The sequence below is a fragment of the Mytilus edulis genome, chromosome 2 (genome assembly GCF_963676685.1).
Source record: "Mytilus edulis chromosome 2, xbMytEdul2.2, whole genome shotgun sequence".
In the NCBI taxonomy this organism is placed as follows: domain Eukaryota; kingdom Metazoa; phylum Mollusca; class Bivalvia; order Mytilida; family Mytilidae; genus Mytilus; species Mytilus edulis.
Window position 1 is genome coordinate 22,977,761 of NC_092345.1, and position 22,989 is coordinate 23,000,749.

Genomic DNA, 22,989 nt, shown 5'->3' on the forward strand with positions numbered 1-22,989 from the left:
GACCCGAAAGCAAAAAATGTTTAGCTTTGTTCTTTTTATTATAATGAGACTAGTTTTTTTCTGTAAGAATACAGAGTAAAAGAATAAAGAGGAGAATGGTCCTTCAAAATCAAAGATAGAGGAGAAAACGAAACTTTTTCCTATCTTTGCAACGAAGGCGAAAAATGGCATGTATGTTGTTCATAGATCTTGCCAGCAAGCCATGCACAGAAAGAGCGTTGTTGGCAAAAGAGAGAACAAATGACATATACATTGATGCAATAAGTGTTTGGTGAAATTTGGATTGGAGGCACAATATTAGAATTTCAAAGGAAACTTTTAGTTTCTTGGAAGAAGAGCTTTGGTCCACATATAAAAAGAAGGATACAGTGATGCGGTCGGCTGTTCCTGTTAGCAAAATGACTCTTTGGTATCTTGGTACACAGATGGCCTTTGATCTTTGGCCGCATTATTTGGAGTTGGAAAATCGACAGCGTGTATTAGTGTACACGAAGCTTGCATGACAATAAGACAAGTTCTAACTAAAACATTCATAAATTTCACAAGAAACCAAGCGGCTGATGATGTAGTAAGCGTCTTCGCCAACTTAGGATTCCCACAAACCGTTGGTGCTATAGACGGCACGCACATACCTATAATTGCGCCTTCTGAGAACTCGAGTGACTTTTACAACCGAAAAGGTTATTACAGTATAATTATGCAGGCTGTGGTAGATCATTCTTATAAATTCATAAATATACATAAAATTGAGAAAGGAAATGGGGAATGTGTCAAAGCGACAACAACCCGACCATAGAGCAGACAACAGCCGAAGGCCAACAATGGGTCTTCAATGTAGTGAGAAACTCCCGCACCCGTAGGCGTCCTTCAGCTGGCCCCTTAAAAATATGTATACTAGTACAGTGATAATAGACGTCATACTAAACTCCGAATTATACACAAGAAACTAAAATTAAAAATCATACAAAACTAACAAAGGCCAGAGGCTCCTGACTTGGGACATGCGAAAAATTGCGGCGGGGTTAAACATGTTAATGAGATCTCAACCCTCCCCCTATACCTCTAGCCAATGTAGAAAAGTAAACACATAACAATACTAAACATGAAAATTCAGTTTATTTCAATAACTCATGAAAGGTTTTTTACCAAAATTTTAGCAGATTCTATATTTCATGCTTTCGATTGAAGACTCGAGTAATACCAATGCAAATATTAGGCAAAAGTATGCGTTAGCCTTTTCCATCCTCTGTTTATAAATAAAATATCTCGAAAAGGAGTTCCATAACCTATCAATGTTTTAAGCTTATTTTGTTCCTTAATGAATGCTCTTTCGACAAACAGTATTAATATTAAAGTCATGATTTTTAAGATCTAAATGAAATATTTACCAAATGTTTCGTCCCTCTTTCTTTTCCGTGACTTGCAGATACATGTAGGTTTCTTTTGATTTATTTTTTTTTTCTGTTCTTTCTCTTCAACTAATTGGTCCAAATTAGCATCAATGCCATCATTGAAATTCTGTGAAGTCTCTGTCTCGAATGGTTCGTTTTAAAAAAGGAATAAAAGTATTATGAATGATTCCACTATGATTAGGACAAACAACACTTGTTTTCTCAAAGTGATTAACGGTAATAGTGTTGTAAATCGTTTAACGTAATAACTGTAATTATCGGTCAAAAGGACCGTATCGAATATCAAAAACACTTACCATCGATCACCTTTTAAAGTTTTAAGATATTGTAATTCTAATATAAAAATAAAGGAGATTTGGTATGATTGCCAATGAGACCAATATCCACCAAAATTAACATAAAGATTAAAACAGATGTAAGTAATTATGGCCTTCACCAATAAAAAAAAACCCAGCTAACCGTATTGTAAAATACGAACTAAGAAAAACGGGCTTAAACATGTTTGCAGGCGCCAGGACTGTGCAAAGCGAACCCTTATATAATGTCTTAGCATAAACCTTCATCTTATCATAAAACACTGCAAGTGTAGCGAAGGACTTTATATATAGAAATGTCGATTAATCGTGTGAAAGATGTACAAAACTGTTTATTTGGCAAGAATAGTTTTCCAACATCACCGTGAAAACAAATAAAAAATAATTTTATTTCTTACCATTTGAGCTTTCTAATTATAAGTCGTCAATTGCAATATTCACATACTCAGCTCCAGCGTTCACCACCAACTCAGGTTGAACTATTGGTCTGGTGCCATGAATTTGTCTATTTCATCAAAGTATGAAAATCTTGATTTGCCATGTCCTGATGTGTTGTTATGCATTTTTTGCCTTCCTATATTGAACTCTGAGAGATTTGACTTTAGTTCTGCATGCCTCCCAGTTTCTTATATATATCCGTGCTCCTTCATTTTGTATGAAATTTTTTCAAACACATGCCGATTCCTATGCGTACCAGACAACTCGGCTTCAATTGCATCATCTGCCCAACATTGGATAAGGCAGAAAGTCTCCATTCAAAATCACAGTTATATAGACTTTTTTTTCAACGCTTTCAGATAATGGGCTGATGTTTTGCATGTGAGTTAACCAAGATGAATTACAGATCAAATTTAAGTTTAGTTCCGCTCGGCTAATTATTGCTGTAATTTTGGGCTTTGGTGATAAACTTTTCGAAAATCACAGTTATACGGACCTTTTTTCTAAATTCTTTCAGATATTAGGCTGATTTTTTTATATGTGAGCTATAACCATGATGAGTTACAGATAAAGTTTAAGATTCGTTCCGCTCCACTAGTTTTTGCCAAAATTAAGGGTTTACAACTTCAGATTTGAGGTGATTTTTGATATTTAAGACTACCATCGTGTTTGTGTCCGCATGTGTTATTGAAAGTGCAGATTTTTTTCAACTTTTTGAGACTGGGTCATTCGTGTCGCTTTGATACTCTTACAGATTGAATTTTAAAAGTCTTGCTTTGAGTCCTTAACACCACTAGCTTACTGGAGAATCAGTAAATACAAATTTGAAGTAATAATGTAAAAGTCAAAAGTGAATGGAAAAAAGTAAAAATGGTTATGCTTGTTAATGCATTTACATCATAATATTGTATATACACTAGTATAGTCATTGTAGGCAATGGAATCAAGTGCGTGAGCGATTCTAGTTTGACCAATCTGTGTTGAACATCTACACCTTTTGAATGGGCACTATCAGATACGTTGTCCTTTTTTTGACATTTTTACTCTTTGAGTATGTTTGTTTTGTTCATGCATCGTTGACAATGTAATGGAATTTGATGCGACTGTCATACAAGTGAGAGGTTTAGCTAGCTATAAAACCAGGTTCAATCCACCATTTTCTACATTAGAAAATGCCTGTACCAAGTCAGGAATATGACAGTTGTTATCCATTCGTTTGATGTGTTTGGACTTTTGATTTTGCCTTTTGATTTTTGATTTTCCTTTTTGAATTTTCCTCGGAGTTCAGTATTTTTGTGTTTTTACTTTTTAATTGTATGGTTTCATAGTTTATGAAATATAAGGAGTAAATAAACTCAGCATAGATACTAAAATTGAAATTATGAATTTGCGCCAGAAGCGCGTTTTGCTCGGTCTACAAAAGACTCACCAGTCACGCTCGAATAAACAAAAATAAAAGGCCAAATAAAGGACGAATATGAAGAGCATTAAGGACCAAAAATTCCTAAATTTTTGGCCAAATACAGTTTATATAATCTATTCCAGAGGTAGAAAAGCCTTATATTTCAAAAATTTCAAAGTTTTGTTAACAGTTAGTTTATAATTATGACTATATCAATGACAACTCAAGTCATCACAGAAGTGCTGACTACTGGGCTGGTGGTACCCTCGGGAAATAAAAACTCCACCAGCAGGCATCGATCCAGTGGTTGTAAACAAACTCATCATAGACATCAGGATTGAAGTTTTGAATTTGCACCAGTCGCGCGCTTCGTCAACAAAAGACTTTTCGATCAGTGACGCTCGAAATTCGAATCAAAAACAGTTATAAGGCCAAATAAAGTACGAAGTTGATAGAGTCATTTAAATAAAGCGTAACAAGAAGGTTTACAATTCATCTTTATTGACTGTTTTTTATTTGGAGTATTTAAACTTATTATAGGTTCGTGGTCTTCTCTCTGGCTAGAATAAATTATATGTTTTGCTTTTGGTATTATTTCTCTAGCATGCATCTTTTGCAGTCACGAATAATACAAGCGGATGTACAAGTGAGGTCACTAACAACAATATCATAAATATTTTGACCTGAAATAAAAAGTCAATTGCATATATTAGGTATAATAGTACTAACAATAATATAGAAGATATTTTTCAATTGTATAGGTATTAACCATATATAAAATCTGCTCATGAACATATTTGTTCGTTCTACTTTCATTTCTCAGCTTAAATAAAATTTAAACGAAAACAGGTATAGTAAAAACGACTAGAGGCTCTCACGAGCTTTTGTCGCTCACCTGCATATTCAGCAATAGCATTTTTTGGTAAAAATCATGATAGTGCAATTACTATTTAAAGTGTTAACTGACAATTTCGTTTTGTAGATCTTATCCCAGTGATCAGTTTTGCTTTTAAAAATTCTATCAATATTTGTATCTATTATATACTTCTAGCAACACCAAAAAACGACAAGTGAGGAGAAATGCTCACTTGCCCTTTGAGGCAGGTTCGCTAAAGATATGTAGCAGTATACTTCAAAAGTTTGGATCATGGCTCAATCTCTGGATCAGGTTGAACATGTCACAATCGAGACAGGATCACACGCACAGGCACTTGTCTCAGTCATTTTTTTTTCATTTATAACTTTATATTACACGTGTTATATTAATTAAGGTATACTAGAAAGAAAAAAAAAAATTCTGAGACAAGTGCCTGTGATCACACGTTCCTTTGTGTGGTTGAATAAAGATATTTAATTTTATTTTAAATACTCAATTTTATTTAGATGATGACGCTATTTTGTACATCTAAAGCTGCATCAAATAAATATAATTAATATATATTAATGACTATAATGTCTTAAGAATTAGTTTACTTAGTGATGTGTATGTTAAGTTGGACACCTAAAAAAATATAAGATAATACGTGCATCAGATAGTTTAGGTGTTACTGTACACACATCATTCAGGAGTCAATTTATGGATCTTTGCAACACATCTCAGGCTGATCAGTCGCAGTAAATATATTTCCCGCCATATTCTATAAATCAAATATCTCGAAAAGGAGCATCTAAAAAGGAGCTCCATGACCTTTCAATATTTTTAGTAAGTAAGTAAGTAAGCAAGTAAGTAAGTACGTAAGTAAGTAAATTTTATTTAGAGTCGGACATGCTATGTGCAATTCAACAAGGTAAACATTAGCTTATTTTGATCCTTAACTAATACTCTTCCGGCTTCAAGTATCAATTTTGATTTCTTAATTTATTTAATTTTACCGTAGATCACATATGTACATCCTTAATATAACACAGTATTATATAAAGGTATACATGTATAGGGGAAAAATCTAAGACAGTAACACATATATCTTTCTCGTATTGATCAGTGAAATAGAAACTAACGAAATAATGGACGTCGTCTTCTATCATTTGTGAAATGTAATATTGGTCTTTGGGGGGATTTTCTTTTTTGTGAAGGTAGAAAAGGTCAAATAAATATTTAATGAGACAGACGATCGAATCGGAAGAATAAGAACGAATTATATGTTCCTTCGGTTTGAAATAACTTCTGTCCAAGGCTACAACAGCTTTATTTAAATCTTAGAATACCCCATTTTTTGTAAAATGAAAATTCAGCAAAAAAAAGGGTCCATAAAACCAGTAAACAAGACCGACACACAGGTATAAAAGATTTTGTTTTGAAAATTTTATCATCTTATACATTAAGATTCGCTATAAATCTAACCGTTGGTAACTGTGCTCGGTTAGTTGTCCTGTTTAGTGTGGAGCAGTTTGAAAAAGCCATAAGTGAGTTTAAGTGTAGTCAGAGACAATTTACAGCGCCTGGCAAAACAGGGTAATCGGTATCAGGTCCGTTCGCGCCCAATATACTTTCGCACCCTACACGTTCGCACCTCGCACGTTCGCACCCAAGGTCCGTTCGCACTCTACACATTCGCGCCCAATTTTAATTCAAATTCCAGTTGAATAATTGGAAAATCATCATTGTTGTTTCTAATTGCTTTCGTGTAAATACTGAATGTATTTATAGCTTGGTATGAGTAAAAGATTGAAGATTATAAATGAAAAACACAAAAGATAATTGTTTTTAACAGCTTAGTCCCTTTGATCTGAAACAATGAAACAATAAAATATAGCAATACACTATTATAACCAAAACATGATAAAATTTATTCAAGACTAAAAAAAAAACGTAGTCAGAATCTCACTTCATTTTGAAACAAGTCAACGAAACAAAGTTATAGTAATACACTAACCAAAACATGATAAAGAGTTATTCAACACAAAATAAAACGTTGACAGAATCCCACTTTATTTAGAAAGGAATATTTTTTTTTTAACAATACACTATTCAAAACATGATTAAGATTTAGTCAACACAAAAAAATGCTGTATCACTTTATTTTGAGACAATGAAAACAATAATATTTATAAGAATACTACTTGATTACAAAGTTGAAATTGGGCGCGAACATGTAGGGTGCGAACGGACTTTGGGTGCGAACATGTAGGGTGCGAAAGTGAAAGGGAGCGAACATGAGTGGGTGCGAACGTGAATGGGCGCGAACGGACCCGGATTCCAGAGTAATCTTACATATGGGACCCAACCGGCCAAAAAAAAATCAAGGCAATTGAACAAGTACAGAAAAGAGCTGCACGATTTGTGAATAACAACTACACAGACCGAACACCTGGCTGTGTCACAAATATGGTAAAAAATCTAAAGTGGGAAAGCCTCGAAGAACGGAGGAAAACAAATAGATTATGCATGCTATTCAAGATCCAGCATGAACTTATAGATATAGACCGTCACCAATATTTGACCCCGAATGATAACCGGACCAGAGGTAAAAACCGCTTCTTCCAAAAAAGAACAAGTACAGATACCTACGGCCAATCTTTCTTCCCGAGGACAATCAGGGACTTGAACAACCTACCAACAACAGTTACAGCGACCAATACCGTTGAAGGATTCAGAGCTGCCCTGAAGGCATGCTCTGAAAGGAAGTAGGAAAACCAGTTGTAAATAATTTTAATTGTATATTTTTTGCAAACGTTTTAAATGTAATTTGTAAATAGCCAAGAGAAATCTTTCTGTGTTGCCCGACACTGCGTAAAGTTTTCGCGCGGAACCATTAACATTCAGCAATGAATCAAGTTCCTTACCTGGAAGAAGAAGAAGAAGAATCTCGGACTACACTTCTACTTCTTCTACTATATATAATGAATGCCTTCAACACGTTGAAGTTTACGTCACTTGTACTGCGCATTGCTTTGTGAAGATATATATATATACAGTGAAATATAACAAATTTGTGATAGTAAACAAAAAACAAAAAATTTTTACATAGTGGTAGTGCATATTTTTAATTTATTATTTTTAAATATTAAGATAAAACTATTTACACATGATGAATTTACGGGCTGTAGGTGTAGTTTGAGACGGCTACTTTGAACGACTCTATAGAGTCGCTCATCACAATACTCGGGGGAAGGCTGTTCCAGATTTTAATTGTGCGTGGGAAAAATGATTGTTGTCTTATTTGTGTTCGGCAGGATGGAATTTGGTATGAGAGTGTGTGCATGTTCCTGGACTGTCTGAGCGGTTGAATTAATCTGTCTGTTTTTGTGATAGCAATGAGGTGATATGAGATTTTATAGAACATGACCAGGCGTGCATTGGTTCTTCTGTGTGCCAGGTCTCTCCATTGTAAATGATCTAGCATGTCACGAAGGCTAGAGGTGTTTCTGTGTCGGTTAGTGACATATCTAGCAGCCCTTCTTTGTACTTTTTCTATCTTGTTAATATCCTCAGTAAAGTAAGGGTCCCAAACTGAACAGGCATATTCTAGCGATGGTCTGACTAAAGATTTATATGCCTGTTCCTTTACTGAGGTGGAACTGATGTTAAGATTCCTTCGAAGAAAACCTAGTGTGCTGTTGGCTTTATTACAGATGTTGTTTACACAACAAAACAGCCGTTGGGCTTCATAGTAATCTCGGACTACCATGAGTGGTACCGAAACAAAATGAAGATTATTGCAAAACAAGATCTGTTGGTGCCTTATGTAATCATATACACACAAACACTAACAATTTCTTATCGTCTATGTGGCTCATTCATGTCATTGTTTGTCAGTATACCTGACTGATCTTGATGTTAATTTTTTTTTCTAGTTGCTACATGTGTAAATTAGTTTTCTTGGCTTCCATGTCGATCCGGCCCACATCTATCCGGCCCACATCTATCCGGCCCACATCAATCCGGCCCCATATCTAAAGTTGATCCGGCCCAAATAAAAAAAATGTTTTTATAAGGAATAATATGGGGACGAAGTCCCCTATTAGAAAAATTAAAAAAAAAAAAAAATCAGGAAAATTTCCTGAAATTTTTATTGTACAATGCACTAATGAACTCAAAATTGTTCAAACTTTTTTATGTCGTTTTTTTAATTCCCGCATTTGCGCAGAACGCAGAAATCAACTTCCTTCTTCCGGTCTCATTGCCAGTAGAAAAATTAAAAAAAAAAAAAATCAGGAAAATTTCCTGAAATTTTTATTGTACAATGTACTAATGAACTCAAAATTGTTCAAACTTTTTTATGTCATTTTTTTAATTCCCGCATTTGCGCAGAACGCAGAAATCAACTTCCTTCTTCCGGTCTCATTGCCATGAGACTTTGAGTAGTCTAGTAAAATATAGGAACTTAAGCATGTTAAGGAACACAATACCAATTTTTTCATTTTTAATAATTCTTTGTCTTTGATATTAATTTACATTACGGTTACCGTTACCTGATGCATTGCGTTTCTTTGTTTCGTTACATTGAACTTGACATCATAACTTAAATAACCTCACAAGTAACATCCCTAATAACAGAACCAAAATCGAAAACGTTACGGTATTTCCGTTTCTTTTTTTAGCTCACCTGGCCCGAAGGGCCAAGTGAGCTTTTCTCATCACTTGGCGTCCGGCGTCTGTCGTCGTCGTCCGTCGTCGTCCGTCGTCCGTCGTCGTTAACTTTTACAAAAATCTTCTCCTCTGAAACTACTGGGCCAAATCAAACCAAACTTGGCCACAATCATCATTGGGGTATCTAGTTTAAAAAATGTGTGGCGTGACCCGGTCAACCGACCAAGATGGCCGCCACGGCTAAAAATAGAACATAGGGGTAAAATGCAGTTTTTGGCTTATAACTCAAAAACCAAAGCATTTAGAGCAAATCTGACATGGGGTAAAAATGTTTATCAGGTCAAGATCTATCTCCCCTGAAATTTTCAGAAGAATCGGTCTATCGGTTGTTGGGTTGCTGCCCCTGAATTGGTAATTTTGAGGAAATTTTGCTGTTTTTGGTTATTATCTTGAATATTATTATAGATAGAGATAAACTGTAAACTGCAATAATGTTCAGCAAAGTAAGATCTACAAATAAGTCAACATGACCAAAATGGTCAGTTGACCCGTTTAGGAGTTATTGCCCTTTATAGTCAATTTTTAACCATTTTTCGTTAATTAAAGTAATCTTTTACAAAAATCTTCTACTCTGAAACTACTGGGCCAAATGAATCCAAACTTGGCCACAATCATCTTTGGGGTATCTAGTTTAAAAAATGTGTGGCTTGACCTGGTCAACCAACCAAGATGGCCGCCACGGCTAAAAATAGAACAAAGGGGTAAAATGAAGTTTTTGGCTTATAACTCAAAAACCAAAGCATTTTGAGGAAATCTGACGTGGGATAAAAATGTTTATCAGGTCAAGATCTATCTGCCCTGAAATTTTCAGATGAATCGATCAATCGGTTGTTGGGTTGCTGCCCCTGAATTGGTAATTTTGAGGAAATTTTGCTGTTTTTGGTTATTATCTTGAATATTATTATAGATAGAGATAAACTGTAAACAGCAATAATGTTCAGCAAAGTAAGATCTACAAATAAGTCAACATGACCAAAATGGTCAGTTGACCCGTTTAGGAGTTATTGCCCTTTATAGTCAATTTTTAACCATTTTTCGTAAATTAAAGTAATCTTTTACAAAAATCTTCTCCTCTGAAACTACTGGGCCAAATTAATCCAAACTTGGCCACAATCATCTTTGGGGTATCTAGTTTAAAAAATGTGTGGCGTGACCTGGTCAACCAACCAAGATGGCCCCCACCGCTAAAAATAGAACATAGGGGTAAAATGCAGTTTTTGGCTTATAACTCAAAAACCAAAGCATTTTGAGGAAATCTGACATTGCATAAAAATGTTTATCAGGTCAAGATCTATCTGCCCTGAAATTTTCAGATGAATCGGTCAATCAGTTGGGTTGCTGCCCCTGAATTGGTAATTTTGAGGAAATTTTGCTGTTTTTGGTTATTATCTTGAATATTATTATAGATAGAGATAAACTGTAAACAGCAATAATGTTCAGCAAAGTAAGATCTACAAATAAGTCAACATGACCAAAATGGTCAGTTGACCCGTTTAGGAGTTATTGCCCTTTATAGTCAATTTTTAACCATTTTTCGTAAATTAAAGTAATCTTTTACAAAAATCTTCTCCTCTGAAACTACTGGGCCAAATTAATCCAAACTTGGCCACAATCATCTTTGGGGTATCTAGTTTAAAAAATGTGTGGCGTGACCTGGTCAACCAACCAAGATGGCCCCCACCGCTAAAAATAGAACATAGGGGTAAAATGCAGTTTTTGGCTTATAACTCAAAAACCAAAGCATTTTGAGGAAATCTGACATGGCATAAAAATGTTTATCAGGTAAAGATCTATCTGCCCTGAAATTTTCAGATGAATCGGTCAATCAGTTGGGTTGCTGCCCCTGAATTGGTAATTTTGAGGAAATTTTGCTGTTTTTGGTTATTATCTTGAATATTATTATAGATAGAGATGAATTGTAAACAGCAATAATGTTCAGCAAAGGAAGATCTACAAATAAGTCAACATGACCAAAATGGTCAGTTGACCCCTTTAGGAGTTATTGCCCTTTATAGTCAATCTTTAACCATTTTTCATAAATCTAAGTAATCTTTTACAAAATCTCCACTGAAACTACTAGGCCACAATCATCTTTGGGGTATCTAGTTTGAAAAATGTGTCCGATGACCTGGCCATTCAAACAAGATGGCCGCCACGGCTAAAAATAGAACATAGGGGTAAAATGCAGTTTTTGGCTTATAACTATGAAACCAAAGCATCTAGAGCAAATCTGACAAGAAGTTTAATTGTTAATCAAGTCAATATCTATCTGCCCTGAATTTTTCTGATGAATTGGACAACTGGTTGTTGGGTTGCTGCCCTCCAATTGGTAATTTTTAAAGAAATTTTGCCGTTTTTGGTTATCTTGAATACTATTATAGATAGCGATAAACTGTAAACAGCAATAATGTTCAGCAAAGTAAGATCTACAAATAAGTCAACATGACCTAAATGATCAATTGACCCCTTAAGGAGTTATTGCCCTTTATAGTCAATTTTTAACAATTTTCATTAATTTGGTAAATTTATGTAAATTTTTACCAAATATAGTTCTCTGTTACTAATGGGCAAAGTTCATTATAGATATAATTGTAAGAAGCAAAATCGTTCAGTAAAGTAAGAACTTCAAACACATCACCATCACCAAAATACAATTTTGTCATGAATCCATTTGTGTCCTTTGTTTAATATGCACATAGACCAAGGTGAGCGACACAGGCTCTTTAGAGCCTCTAGTTAACAAATATTTAAGTAACAAAAAAAAAAATTCATACAAACTTCGTCCCCATTCACAGGTAATGCCTGCCTCATATTAATGAAGATATATAACAAAGATTGCCTGGTCCCCCACGTACTATATTCATAAAGATGAATGGCAGTTTCAATAAAAACAAAAATGACAGAGCCAAAATAATTCCCAACAGAGCAAAATTGCTTGTAGAAAACAGTACAATGAACTAGTACCTTCTTTAACAATATAGTGGCCCTAATTATTTAAAAGGGAAATAACTCTATCCTAGTTATTGTTGTAGAAATGAAGTACACTGTACTGCTGGAAAACAAAAGGCAAATTTAACTTTGTCAATTTATTTTGAACTACAATGCCATCCCAGTAAATACTATGTCAGAGGCTTTTTTTCTAACAATGCCCAGTGCTGATGCTGTTACATCTTTATGTACATGTATATAATATAAAAATCACAATATTTTAAAGAAACTTTACTTGTAATAAAAAAATCAGGAAAAAATGGGTTTATATATAAATAAGAAGATGTTGACGTATAATAAGGTCAACTGTCATTCAATTCTATATTAGATCAAATTTAATATGAAAGTGATATTAATAGGGTTTGGAGTTAAAATAAACTGATTCAAAGCAATGGTGTTTGTGAAGTACAAATTAATTGATAAATTTATAAGTGTTAAAGCCTGTTTTGCTTTGGTCTTAATTACAATGAGCATGATTAGATAAATTTTTTAAAATAACATTTGATGAATATATTAGAAGTTTGTTGACATTTGCCTCATAGAAATTTAAAGACTGTAAAATTATATTTCTATAAATCAGGATAAAAATCATTAATCTTTACCCTCATAAATTGCAATCTACTTTATTTTAATGTCAATATTTTAAAAAAGTACATTATTTTATAAAAGTATTTAAATGTCCTTCTATATATATAGCTACCGCTCATTTCAAAGGAGAATGAAAATGTTTAAACCTATATGATAATCTGGGAGGGATTATCCTTACATTTTCATTATAATGATATTAATTGAATAGTCAATATTTTTTACAGGGAGAATAAACATGATAAATAATAATTTACTTTTCTGACTGAGAGTTCTAAATCTGATTTACCAGCTAACACAAATAAAAACATGAAAAATGAACTAATACATTATATTATCACCATATATTAAACATGTTAAATATAGATTCTACCACTGCATTGAGTGTAATACGATATTTATCCACTCGAGACAGTTAAATTTTCAATTTTAGAACGCGAGGCTTGACCGAGCGTTTTAAATATTTAAAATTTAACTGTCGAGAGTGGATAAATATCGTATTACTCGAGATTTGGTGGTAGAATCTGTTTCTCTAATGATTTTCTAACATTATGCAGTCAAACTTATTCCTTCTTTTCGAATGATCTGCAAAAGATGTGTTCTTTTGTATGTGACGTCATCAGGCATGGTCGCCTTTTTTCATGCTGCACAATAGGAATTTCAGAGGAAAGCAAGAACATTCGACGTCATAATCGGATTTTAACCAATGAAGTACTGAGATCAAACAAACCACAGGTTGATTAATTTTTTTTTATACAATGGATGTAGAAAGGGATAAATTGACAAAGAATTAGAGAACCTGAAATATTAAATTAGTGTTAATTTTCATTGTTATTAATTTGTTAAAGTGACTTATCAACTTCTTGTTTCAAAATGTAACTTTTGAAATCTCTTTCTAAAACAAAACTTAATAGGTTATGATTAAAACCAGCTTTGATAGTAGTGTCAAAATCGGGGAAAAGCGGGGAGGGGGGTTCCTAGTGTTGGAGCCAATCCTGGATAGTTTAAATTTTCCGTTCTTCCTTCCAGAATTTAAAAAACATTTTTAGTAGACACTTCCACAATTTTTAACCGGATTTTTGTGACAAATATGTCGGTTATTGATTAGGGGATGTACGGCGGGCGGTCGGTCGGACGGGCGGCAATCAAATGTTGTCCGTGCATTTACTCATGAACCATTCAACCAAAGCTTTTGAAATATTTATATGTTGTTACTGATGACAAAATAGAGCTCAAGTTCAATAATGACGATTGTGACTTTTACCCTTCAGGCGTTATGGTTCTTGAAAGATTGTAAAATGGTGTTTCCATTCACGTTGTTGCATTTACTCATGAACCATTCAATCTAAGCTTTTCAAATTTTAATATGTTGATACTGATGACAAAATGGAGGTCAAATTTGATATTGACGATTTTCACTTTCACCATTCATCAGTAATGGTTCTTGTGATATTGCCAGGACACAAATAAATATTAATAAATCCGGTTTGCTGTCGTTGTGACAGCCTCTTGTTTTTACATATTGTCAACTGTACAAAATATATTATGTTTGTGTTTTAAACTTTGTAATATTTCAAACAAAACACAAACCTTGTAATATTTCAAACAAAACACTTTTTGTGTTTTTATACAACTTAAATTTGATATTGCAAATATAAGAAAAAATCTCATTGAATGATATACAAAAGTTAGTTCTGCAATGTATAAGCGAAATAATCTATCAAGTTCGTCATGGTATTTTATAACAAAAAATGATTTATTAGCTATAAGAAGTCATGAGATTACAGTAAGAAAACTTAAAATGTCAGGAGAACTTACAATTATTGGTGATTTTCAAGTAAATATATATGTAACTTTTATACTTTTATGCTTTAATTTTATTTCAGTGAGATAACCTTACATTATGTAATACACAGAAAGAAGCTGAAGGATACCATTTATTAGAAATATGGAAACCAGTGAACTAGATTTGTCTTGTGAGAACATTTGTGTTAATTTGAGGAATCAGGATAACAACAGTGAAATGGACGATGATAATAGATTTGAAATGTATATTACACCATGTAATGATGGGACACCTGACAGTTTGAATGACTCCGACACTGGATGTGTGTTCAATTCTCATATACCACAAACTGGGTCTGCAGGTTTTTTATCTACAAAAATGGCAAACAGTCCAAATGTGAATCATTTTAAAAACAGTTTTAAAACTAAAAATCAGTTTTCTTATTCATCAAAACTTTTATACAATAAAATAAGAAAGCAATCAAAAGCTGTATCAGGGATTTGTAATAAAATGACATCTGAATTACCTCCCTTTAATTTTCCAATATCACTTGTTATGACTCATCCTACATTTGAATTCATGGAAATAAGACTACCTTTACTTCACACTTTCACGGACTCAACAAAAAGTACTACTCATACTGTTATAGATGAACATGGCCTTTTAGAAGGTCAGCAATTCAAATATAAACAGCCATTGTCTGATATAGATATTATAATTTGTCCAGCAAATGACACTTTACTTGAGGAGTTAAAACATAGCCTAACTAGTGAGGACTTTCAGTTTAAAATAAGACAACATTGTTATCGCAATGATCTGACCGTTAAGGAAAAAGATGAAAATTTATATGGATTGACGAAGAAAGAGTGTTCGTTACTATCGGCCCCTGACAATATTAAACAGGATATAATAATTCAGAATCAAGATGTGGTTGACAATTTAATGAAGAAAAGAAATGACTATTGCGGGGAACATTTTTTAACCCTACCGCCTGGGAAGCTTTTGATTGGTCGATCTTCAAGTGGTGAATGGTTGATTAGTTGTTCGCAGCCTAATAAAACTGTTAAATTCAAAGGCACTGAGATTTCTAAATGGCCAAGAAAGGAAAATCTACCTAAAAAAAACCTCTATTCCGATAGTTTACAAAATATTGAAAAAGAGAAGACTAAAGCTGCATTAGGCATCAAGTCAGAGTCTCCTCAGAAAGACCCATCATCCAGTAGTTACATTTGTATTGAAAATCTTAGTTGTATGACAAAAGAGAATCTTCCCTGTTATAAAGAATCAGTAGTGAAAGAAAGTACAAGTAAATATTATATAACTCACAGCAACATCAATTCATTCACAAATTTGGTATCATTAAGAGTTAAATAAGATGATTATATGATTTAGAACTAATTTGTGTCATAAATTTTCTAATTTAGCTATCATATATATATTAGTATATGTACACATTAAACATATATACTAAACATATTTATACAGATTATCACTTTCACAAAAAATAAGATCACAAAAATACCAAGATTAAGAAAAAATTCAAAACAGAAAGTTCCCAACCAAATGGCAAAATCAAAGCTCAAACACAATACAAAACGGAAAACAATTATAAACAGTATGATTTAAAAATTTCAATAATGCAGAAATTATGAATACAAACATGCTATACTGCTATAATTTTTTTAAACTTAAAATATCCGTTCGTTGAATTTTTCATTGGAGTATACGTACTTGAGTATCACTCATTTGTCTTTGTTAGTGCATTATGATACTTATTTTTATAATTTTATATATGAAAAACAATTTCCACGCAGTAGTTCCTGTTGACTTCTACATAGTCATATATATAGTCATGACACAGGTTATGTTCTTCTCATATATATTATGATGGTATCATATGATACTAAACCCCTCACTGGAAGGATTGTGCCTAATATTCATATGATGAAGACATAATCTTTCAATCAGTTTAATTGAAGTCTGGAGCTGGCATGTCAGTTAACTGCTAGTAGTCTGTTGTTATTTATGTATTATTGTCATTTTGTTTGTAAATTTTCTTTGGTTACATTTTCTGACATCAGATTGGATTTCTCTTGGACTGAATTTTAATGTGCGTATTGTTATGCGTTTACTTTTCTGCATTGGCTAGAGGTCAATGGAGGTATAGGGGAGGGTTGAGATCTCATCAACCTGTTTAACCCCGCCACATTTTTGTGCTTGTCCCAAGTCAGGAGCCTCTGGCCTTTGTTAGTCTTTTATTATTTTTAATTTTAGTTTCATGTGTACAATTTGGAGTTTAGTATGGCATTCATTATCACTGAACTAGTATATATTTTTGTTTAGGGGCCAGCTGAAGGACACCTCCGGGTGCTGGAATTTCACACTGCATTGAAGACCTGTTGGTGACCTTCTGTTGTTTTCTGCTCTATGGTCGGGTTGTTGTCTCATTGACATATTCCCCATTTTTATTCTCAATTTTATTCAGAAGAACTAGAAAGATTAAAGAAATAAGTGAAACTTTTAATTTCAGATAAGACAAAGAAAAACCAACAAACAACAGAACAAGAAAACCCAACAGACACAATTAATACTTCTATTCAACCAATACCAGTAATGATGGTGTGTAAAGAAGGAGACTCATTGAAAGTTATACAGGTACCAGTTAAAATAGAAAACCAGCTAGTGGAGGAAAATATCAGTTTCCACTCAAATACATGTGAAAGTATTGATAGTGAAGGGACAATTAAAGTGAAAGTAGAACCAGTTGATACAGATTATGATACAAGTCAGACATCTGGTAAAGATCTACAAGATGAGAATTCTCCACTGATTGTGAGATTTCCCAATTTAAAACAGTTTGGTAGCCATGAACATGATGAAAATAAACATACATCAAGCAGTGCAGAATCTAAAGTTGGCCACAAAAGAAAGTCACCAGAAGATGACCATCAGTATATCAAGAAATGTATTTCAGTAAGTGCTAAATATTGCATGTATGCAGTAGATAACAAATCTATTTGAAGTTTGTCATAAAGATAGAGACTACTTGTAAGAATGGCCATTAAGGAATATGCACATATTTGTTGAATTTTTTAATCAGTCAACACATGGTCAATGTCAGGTGATACGGAAAATCAAAATACTAAGCAAAAATAAGTTACAAACTCTTAATAAATGTATGACGATTTGAATTCATGTCTATGATCGATTGGAAAAGAATGAAAATATAGTATGCTAATATAGAAAATAATTATGCCTTGAAAGTTTGGACATTGTTGTACCAAAACTTGAACACTAAAAAACAGACTAAGGTTTTAAAACAAAACAGCACAGGCCTTTAATATATATCAAGATGCACCGGTATATAAATAAATCATAATAGTTTATAATTGTTGTGACTAAATCAAAGATATATATATATTATCACACTTATATTTATAATATCTATTTCAAAAAAATTCTATATTTTGTTACAAAATTTTTAAATTAAAAATTTAATTATAAATATTTCCTTCCCATTGCAATTATCTTCTATAAGAGGCAGATTTAGAGGGGGCAGGGGCTCCCCCCTCCTTTTCTGGAAAAAAATTGGTTGATTATATAGGGAATCACTAAAGCATGACCAGGGTGGCCCCTTCTTAGGGAGTCAGTGGATCCGCCACTGTCTATATCATAGAAATTTATGGCAGCTTCGAAATGAAAGATAAGAGTAGACATATCACTGAATTTGTGAATTACAAATCTTTATAAATCCATCTGACGTTTGGAACTGAGCACAATAGTTGAAGCCACACAATTCTGATTTCAAAATTACCTTTCCAAATTACAAAAACTTCTCAGTGTTGAAAAAAAAGACTGCCAACCTTTACTTCAAACTACCCATACTATTATGATATTATCTGCACAATCAACAACAACCTCTAACATGTAGGAGCTTCAAAAATCTTTTTGAACAATGTAATCAAAATCTATTTATGTTTGTCATTGTTTTTTTTAAACATGTTAAATGTGTGCATGTATTTTAAATATATAAAATGACTGAATAAATATTCAACGATCAATCTTACAGGGCGATGGATCATGTAATATGATTCTGTACACTACAAAATATGATATATAACAAGTCAAAAAGGGTACAACATCACCATTAAATAACTATAAAATGAACAAAATTTTTTTTTTAGATATTTTGGATAACAGATATCCTTCTACAATAAAAGCACGATGTCAAATGAATCATGTAAATATATTCAAACTGAGAAACTTTTTCTAAATCTTGAAATTTATTCAATTTAAGCGAACACCACAGACGCTGATACAATTTTTAAATTTCCAAACACGGCGCAAAGATTACAAAGATATGCCAAATGAAAAAGTTATTTTCGATGTGAACTGGCACAACTCCAAATTTCCAAAGGTTGTGACAGTTTAGATGTTATAACTGCATTGGGCAATTGCAAAAGAAACTACATATTTAAGCCTCCCAAACGAATAGCAGTCTAATAATGATTAGAAAAATAAGTTTTTTCTAATGAGGTAAAATAATTGAACGTGGCTACGTACTTATACATCCATCCCCAATGAATGGAGCCCTGTAATTTAAACTGGTATTTTAAAAAACATTCAAACTGTAAAGCCAGTACTAAAGCCGGAGTTACTGGAAACAAGTGATGATAGGACAATGAGGGACTAATTCTATGTTTTTTCATTTATGCCCTTTTAAATATATATATATATATACCGGTATATCATGTATATATATATCATAATCTAATCACTTAACATGATTATAAAGAGTAAAAATATTTTCCCAAATTAATTTCAATAAATGTATAATGGGAATTAAAAAATAAATAATCGAAACAACTCTATTTAAAAAAATATCAAAACCGCCATCTCTCCATCTCTCATGTGATAGACATGATAGATGTAAAATATGAGTTCCAGTGAGAAAAATGTGTAACATTTTTCACCCTGTCTTTTATAATATGATAACATTTTTATAAAAATTCTAAACTGCATAATACCTCTCAATGAAAGCAGTACATATTGTATAAAGATTATATTTTAATAATACAATTTGCCTTTGTATGTAAGCTGTTCTATTTCTTAACATGGTCACAAAATATAAATTGTTATTTCTCCTCCTTAAATATTGCATATAATTTCCTATTAAGTTGTAATGCTGGAATTAAAAGTATTATTTATATATATTGATATTTTATTTCAGGTTCCTTTGCAAACAGATCTGATTACATACAACAGTCCCCACTCAGAAGAAAAAGGTAAAAACAATAATTACATGTAGTTGACAGGGTACTTTTATGATTCTGCCAAAGGTCTGGTTAAATACTAGCATATTTTGTTTTCAACATTGATAATTTCATATTTTGTGTACTTTTATGTAAAGAACAAACTTTAGTTATGCATTGGACCAGGAGTATAGTCTCTAAGTTTAAGCAATGGGATAAGCAATTTTACATGTATGTGTTCCTAATATGGATTGATTTAACTTTGTTTATTTGTTATCCCATGAACTGTTAGCTTACAAATATTCAAAACCACAACTTGAACAGTCTTAAAGGGGAGAAAAATCAAATGTTTTATTAGTGAACATTGTGTATTAAACATTCTAAAATAGTACAATTAGAGGTGCATGGGAGACAACTCTTGATACCCATTTCTTATGAAAGGCATGTTTCATTGAACAAAATATGAAAAAAAGTTGCATGGGAATGTGCAAAGAGAAAATAAAAACAATAAGATGTAATTTTTTATGCCCCACCTAGGATAGTAGAGGGGCATTATGTTTTCTGGTCTGTGTGTCCGTTCGTCCGTTCGTCTGTTGGTCTGTCCGTCTGTTCGTCCGTCTGTCCCGCTTCAGGTTAAAGTTTTTGGTCAAGGTAGTTTTTGATGAAGTTGAAGTCCAATCAACTTGAAACTTAGTACAAATGTTCCTTATGATATGATCTTTCTAATTTTAAAGCCAAATTAAACTTTTGACCCCAATTTCACGGTCCACTGAACATAGAAAATGAAAGTGCATGTTTCAGGTTAAAGTTTTTGGTCAAGGTAGTTTTTGATGAAGTTGAAGTCCAATCAACTTGAAACTTAGTACACATGTTTCTTATGATATGATCTTTTTAATTTTAAAGCCAAATTAAACTTTTGACCCCAATTTCACGGTCCACTGAACATAGAAAATGAAAGTGCATGTTTCAGGTTAAAGTTTTTGGTCAAGGTAGTTTTTGATGAAGTTGAAGTCCAATCAACTTGAAACTTAGTACAAATGTTCCCTATGATATTATATTTCTAATTTTAATGCCTAATTATATTTTTTATCCAATTTCACGGTCCATTGAACATGGAAAATGATAGTGCTAGTGGGGCATCCGTGTACTTTGGACACATTCTTGTTACGACATGTATTAAAGCTTTTTTAACCAAGTCACCAAGTTTTATCAAAATTATAATTATTAATGCTTCCCCAAAATTCTTTGGGGTTCTTTGGGCTTATCTCATTTATTTGTTTTATCAAGGAATGAAAAAAATCCTTTTTCAATTTATTTTTCAATTTATTGTACTCTCTTTTACAGTTGCAATAAGTCAATCTTAATGCATTATTATTAGGGGCTTTAGCTAATCTATTTCCAAGGGAGCGAACTTCTTTTCTAAGGAGTAAGCAATCATTTGACATCCATACTTTTTTTTAGGTTTTGCCTTTTTTGTATGTCTTTGCATTATGGACTTTTTTAAACTTGCTTTAAAAGAAACTGATTTTTTTGCAGCCTCTAAATAGATTTCATTAGTTTTGGTCACTAAGAAGTCAATATCATTAAAATTATTATCATCAATTAGTTTATTTAAAGATAGAAGGTCTTCTACACTGTTTTCTTCTAATAAAGCATCAACATAAATTTGTCCTTACTTTGATCCGCCCATTTAAATGTACCAGGAAGGGACCATAGTTCTTCCTTATCTATTTCTTTAGAATTTTTATAATTAAAAATATTCAACGCTATTAAACAATGATCTGATAGATCAGAAGGTGGTTTTACCATAAAGTTATTGATGGTATAAAATAAATTCTGTGATGTCAACATACAATCTACTGTGCTCTTACCATTACTATAATAAAATGTAAAGTAGCCAAGTGAGTCACCAAGGAATCTTCCATTCACAATTCTCATTTGAGAGGACTTACAGATATTTACTAGTAAATTCCAATGTAAATTGTTTTTTTGATCTAATTGATTTCTTTCCAAGGGTAAATCAGGTGTATAATCTTCCGGTACTGGACAGTCTGTAAAATTGTCATTAACACCATCATTTTGAATAAAGTCATTTAATCTTATTATATAAACAGATTATTTTGTTTTAATGTTTCAGATAAATGCTCGTCAACTTCAAGATAATTTTGAATCGCAGAGCATAACTTGTTTGTACATACTTAATAAATTACAATTGCCTTTTTTTTTTTTTTTTTTTAAATATGAGGGTGAAGATGGGGAGTCTACATTTATATCTATGTATATTCTTTAATTTATTACACCATTAGTCTCTATTCTATATATTTTTGGTCCATTATTCTCTATTATATATAGATTTTTTATTTTTTTTGGGGGGGGGGGGGATTCTATTTTTCTGTTGTTTTTGTTTGTTTGTCCTTTATTTTGCATGTTTTTAGCCATATGTTTTGAAAGTTTTGAAAAAAAATGATCACATGAGAGTTAACCAGAGATATGCTTACTTTTGTATATGTACTGAAATGTCTTGTGAAAGGAAATAAGTATATACCTATTTATTTGCTACTTTTATTCAAAGCTTGTACCAGTCTGTTAGAGGACAACTTCTCTGATTCTGAAGCAGAGGATTCAGAGACCAGTAAAAGTGGACAGGAACCCCTTGGTATAAGATTTCCTGTAATGAATGACGGGGAAATAGATGCCTTGATGGATATTGAAACAACAAGAGGTACAAAGAGACAAACAAGATGGGGAGTTAGTACTTTCAAGGGTTAGTTTAAGTTATGTCAACTTGTATTGTATTGCAGTAGTAAAAGATTACAAAAGGGGCATTATGTTTTACACATATATCCGTCTGTACGTACGTACCTCCCTCCTTACATCCATACGCCACAAAGTTGGTTTTCATTCTCTTACTTCAGTTTGCCTCAACCAAATGTGCTGAAACTTGTACACAATGCTTATAACCACAAATAATATGTCAAATTTGCATTTTTGGGATTGTCACTAAGTTTTCTAGAGTTATGCACCTATCAAATGAAAAAAATATACATTTTTTTGTTTCCGTTCTTTAAATTAAGTTAGCATCAACAAAATTTCATGAAACTTATACACAATATTTATTACCACAAAACTTAGATCAAGTACAAATTTGGGTAGGGTCACTTTCTTCAGTTATGTTCTTTATAACTTTATATAATATCTCTTTATCTGATATACAAGCATCAT

The 22,989-nt window shown here is 32.7% G+C and overlaps 1 protein-coding gene across 2 annotated transcripts in view; it reads left to right on the forward strand.

The window, feature by feature from the left end:
- LOC139511750 (uncharacterized) overlaps positions 1 to 22,989 on the forward strand; it is a 79,011-nt gene that overhangs the window by 48,147 nt on the left and 7,875 nt on the right. Inside the window, exons 1-5 of one of the 2 annotated variants that reach the window (XM_071298797.1) lie at positions 5,609 to 5,843; positions 14,616 to 15,821; positions 17,046 to 17,488; positions 19,746 to 19,800; positions 22,340 to 22,531. The exons of the other annotated variant lie outside the window; for it this stretch is intronic. Coding sequence (XP_071154898.1) covers positions 14,678 to 15,821; positions 17,046 to 17,488; positions 19,746 to 19,800; positions 22,340 to 22,531 — 1,834 coding nt within the window. The 5' untranslated portion in view covers positions 5,609 to 5,843; positions 14,616 to 14,677. Of the gene's footprint in view, positions 1 to 5,608; positions 5,844 to 14,615; positions 15,822 to 17,045; positions 17,489 to 19,745; positions 19,801 to 22,339; positions 22,532 to 22,989 lie in introns of those variants that run through there. 2 annotated transcript variants of the gene reach the window in all.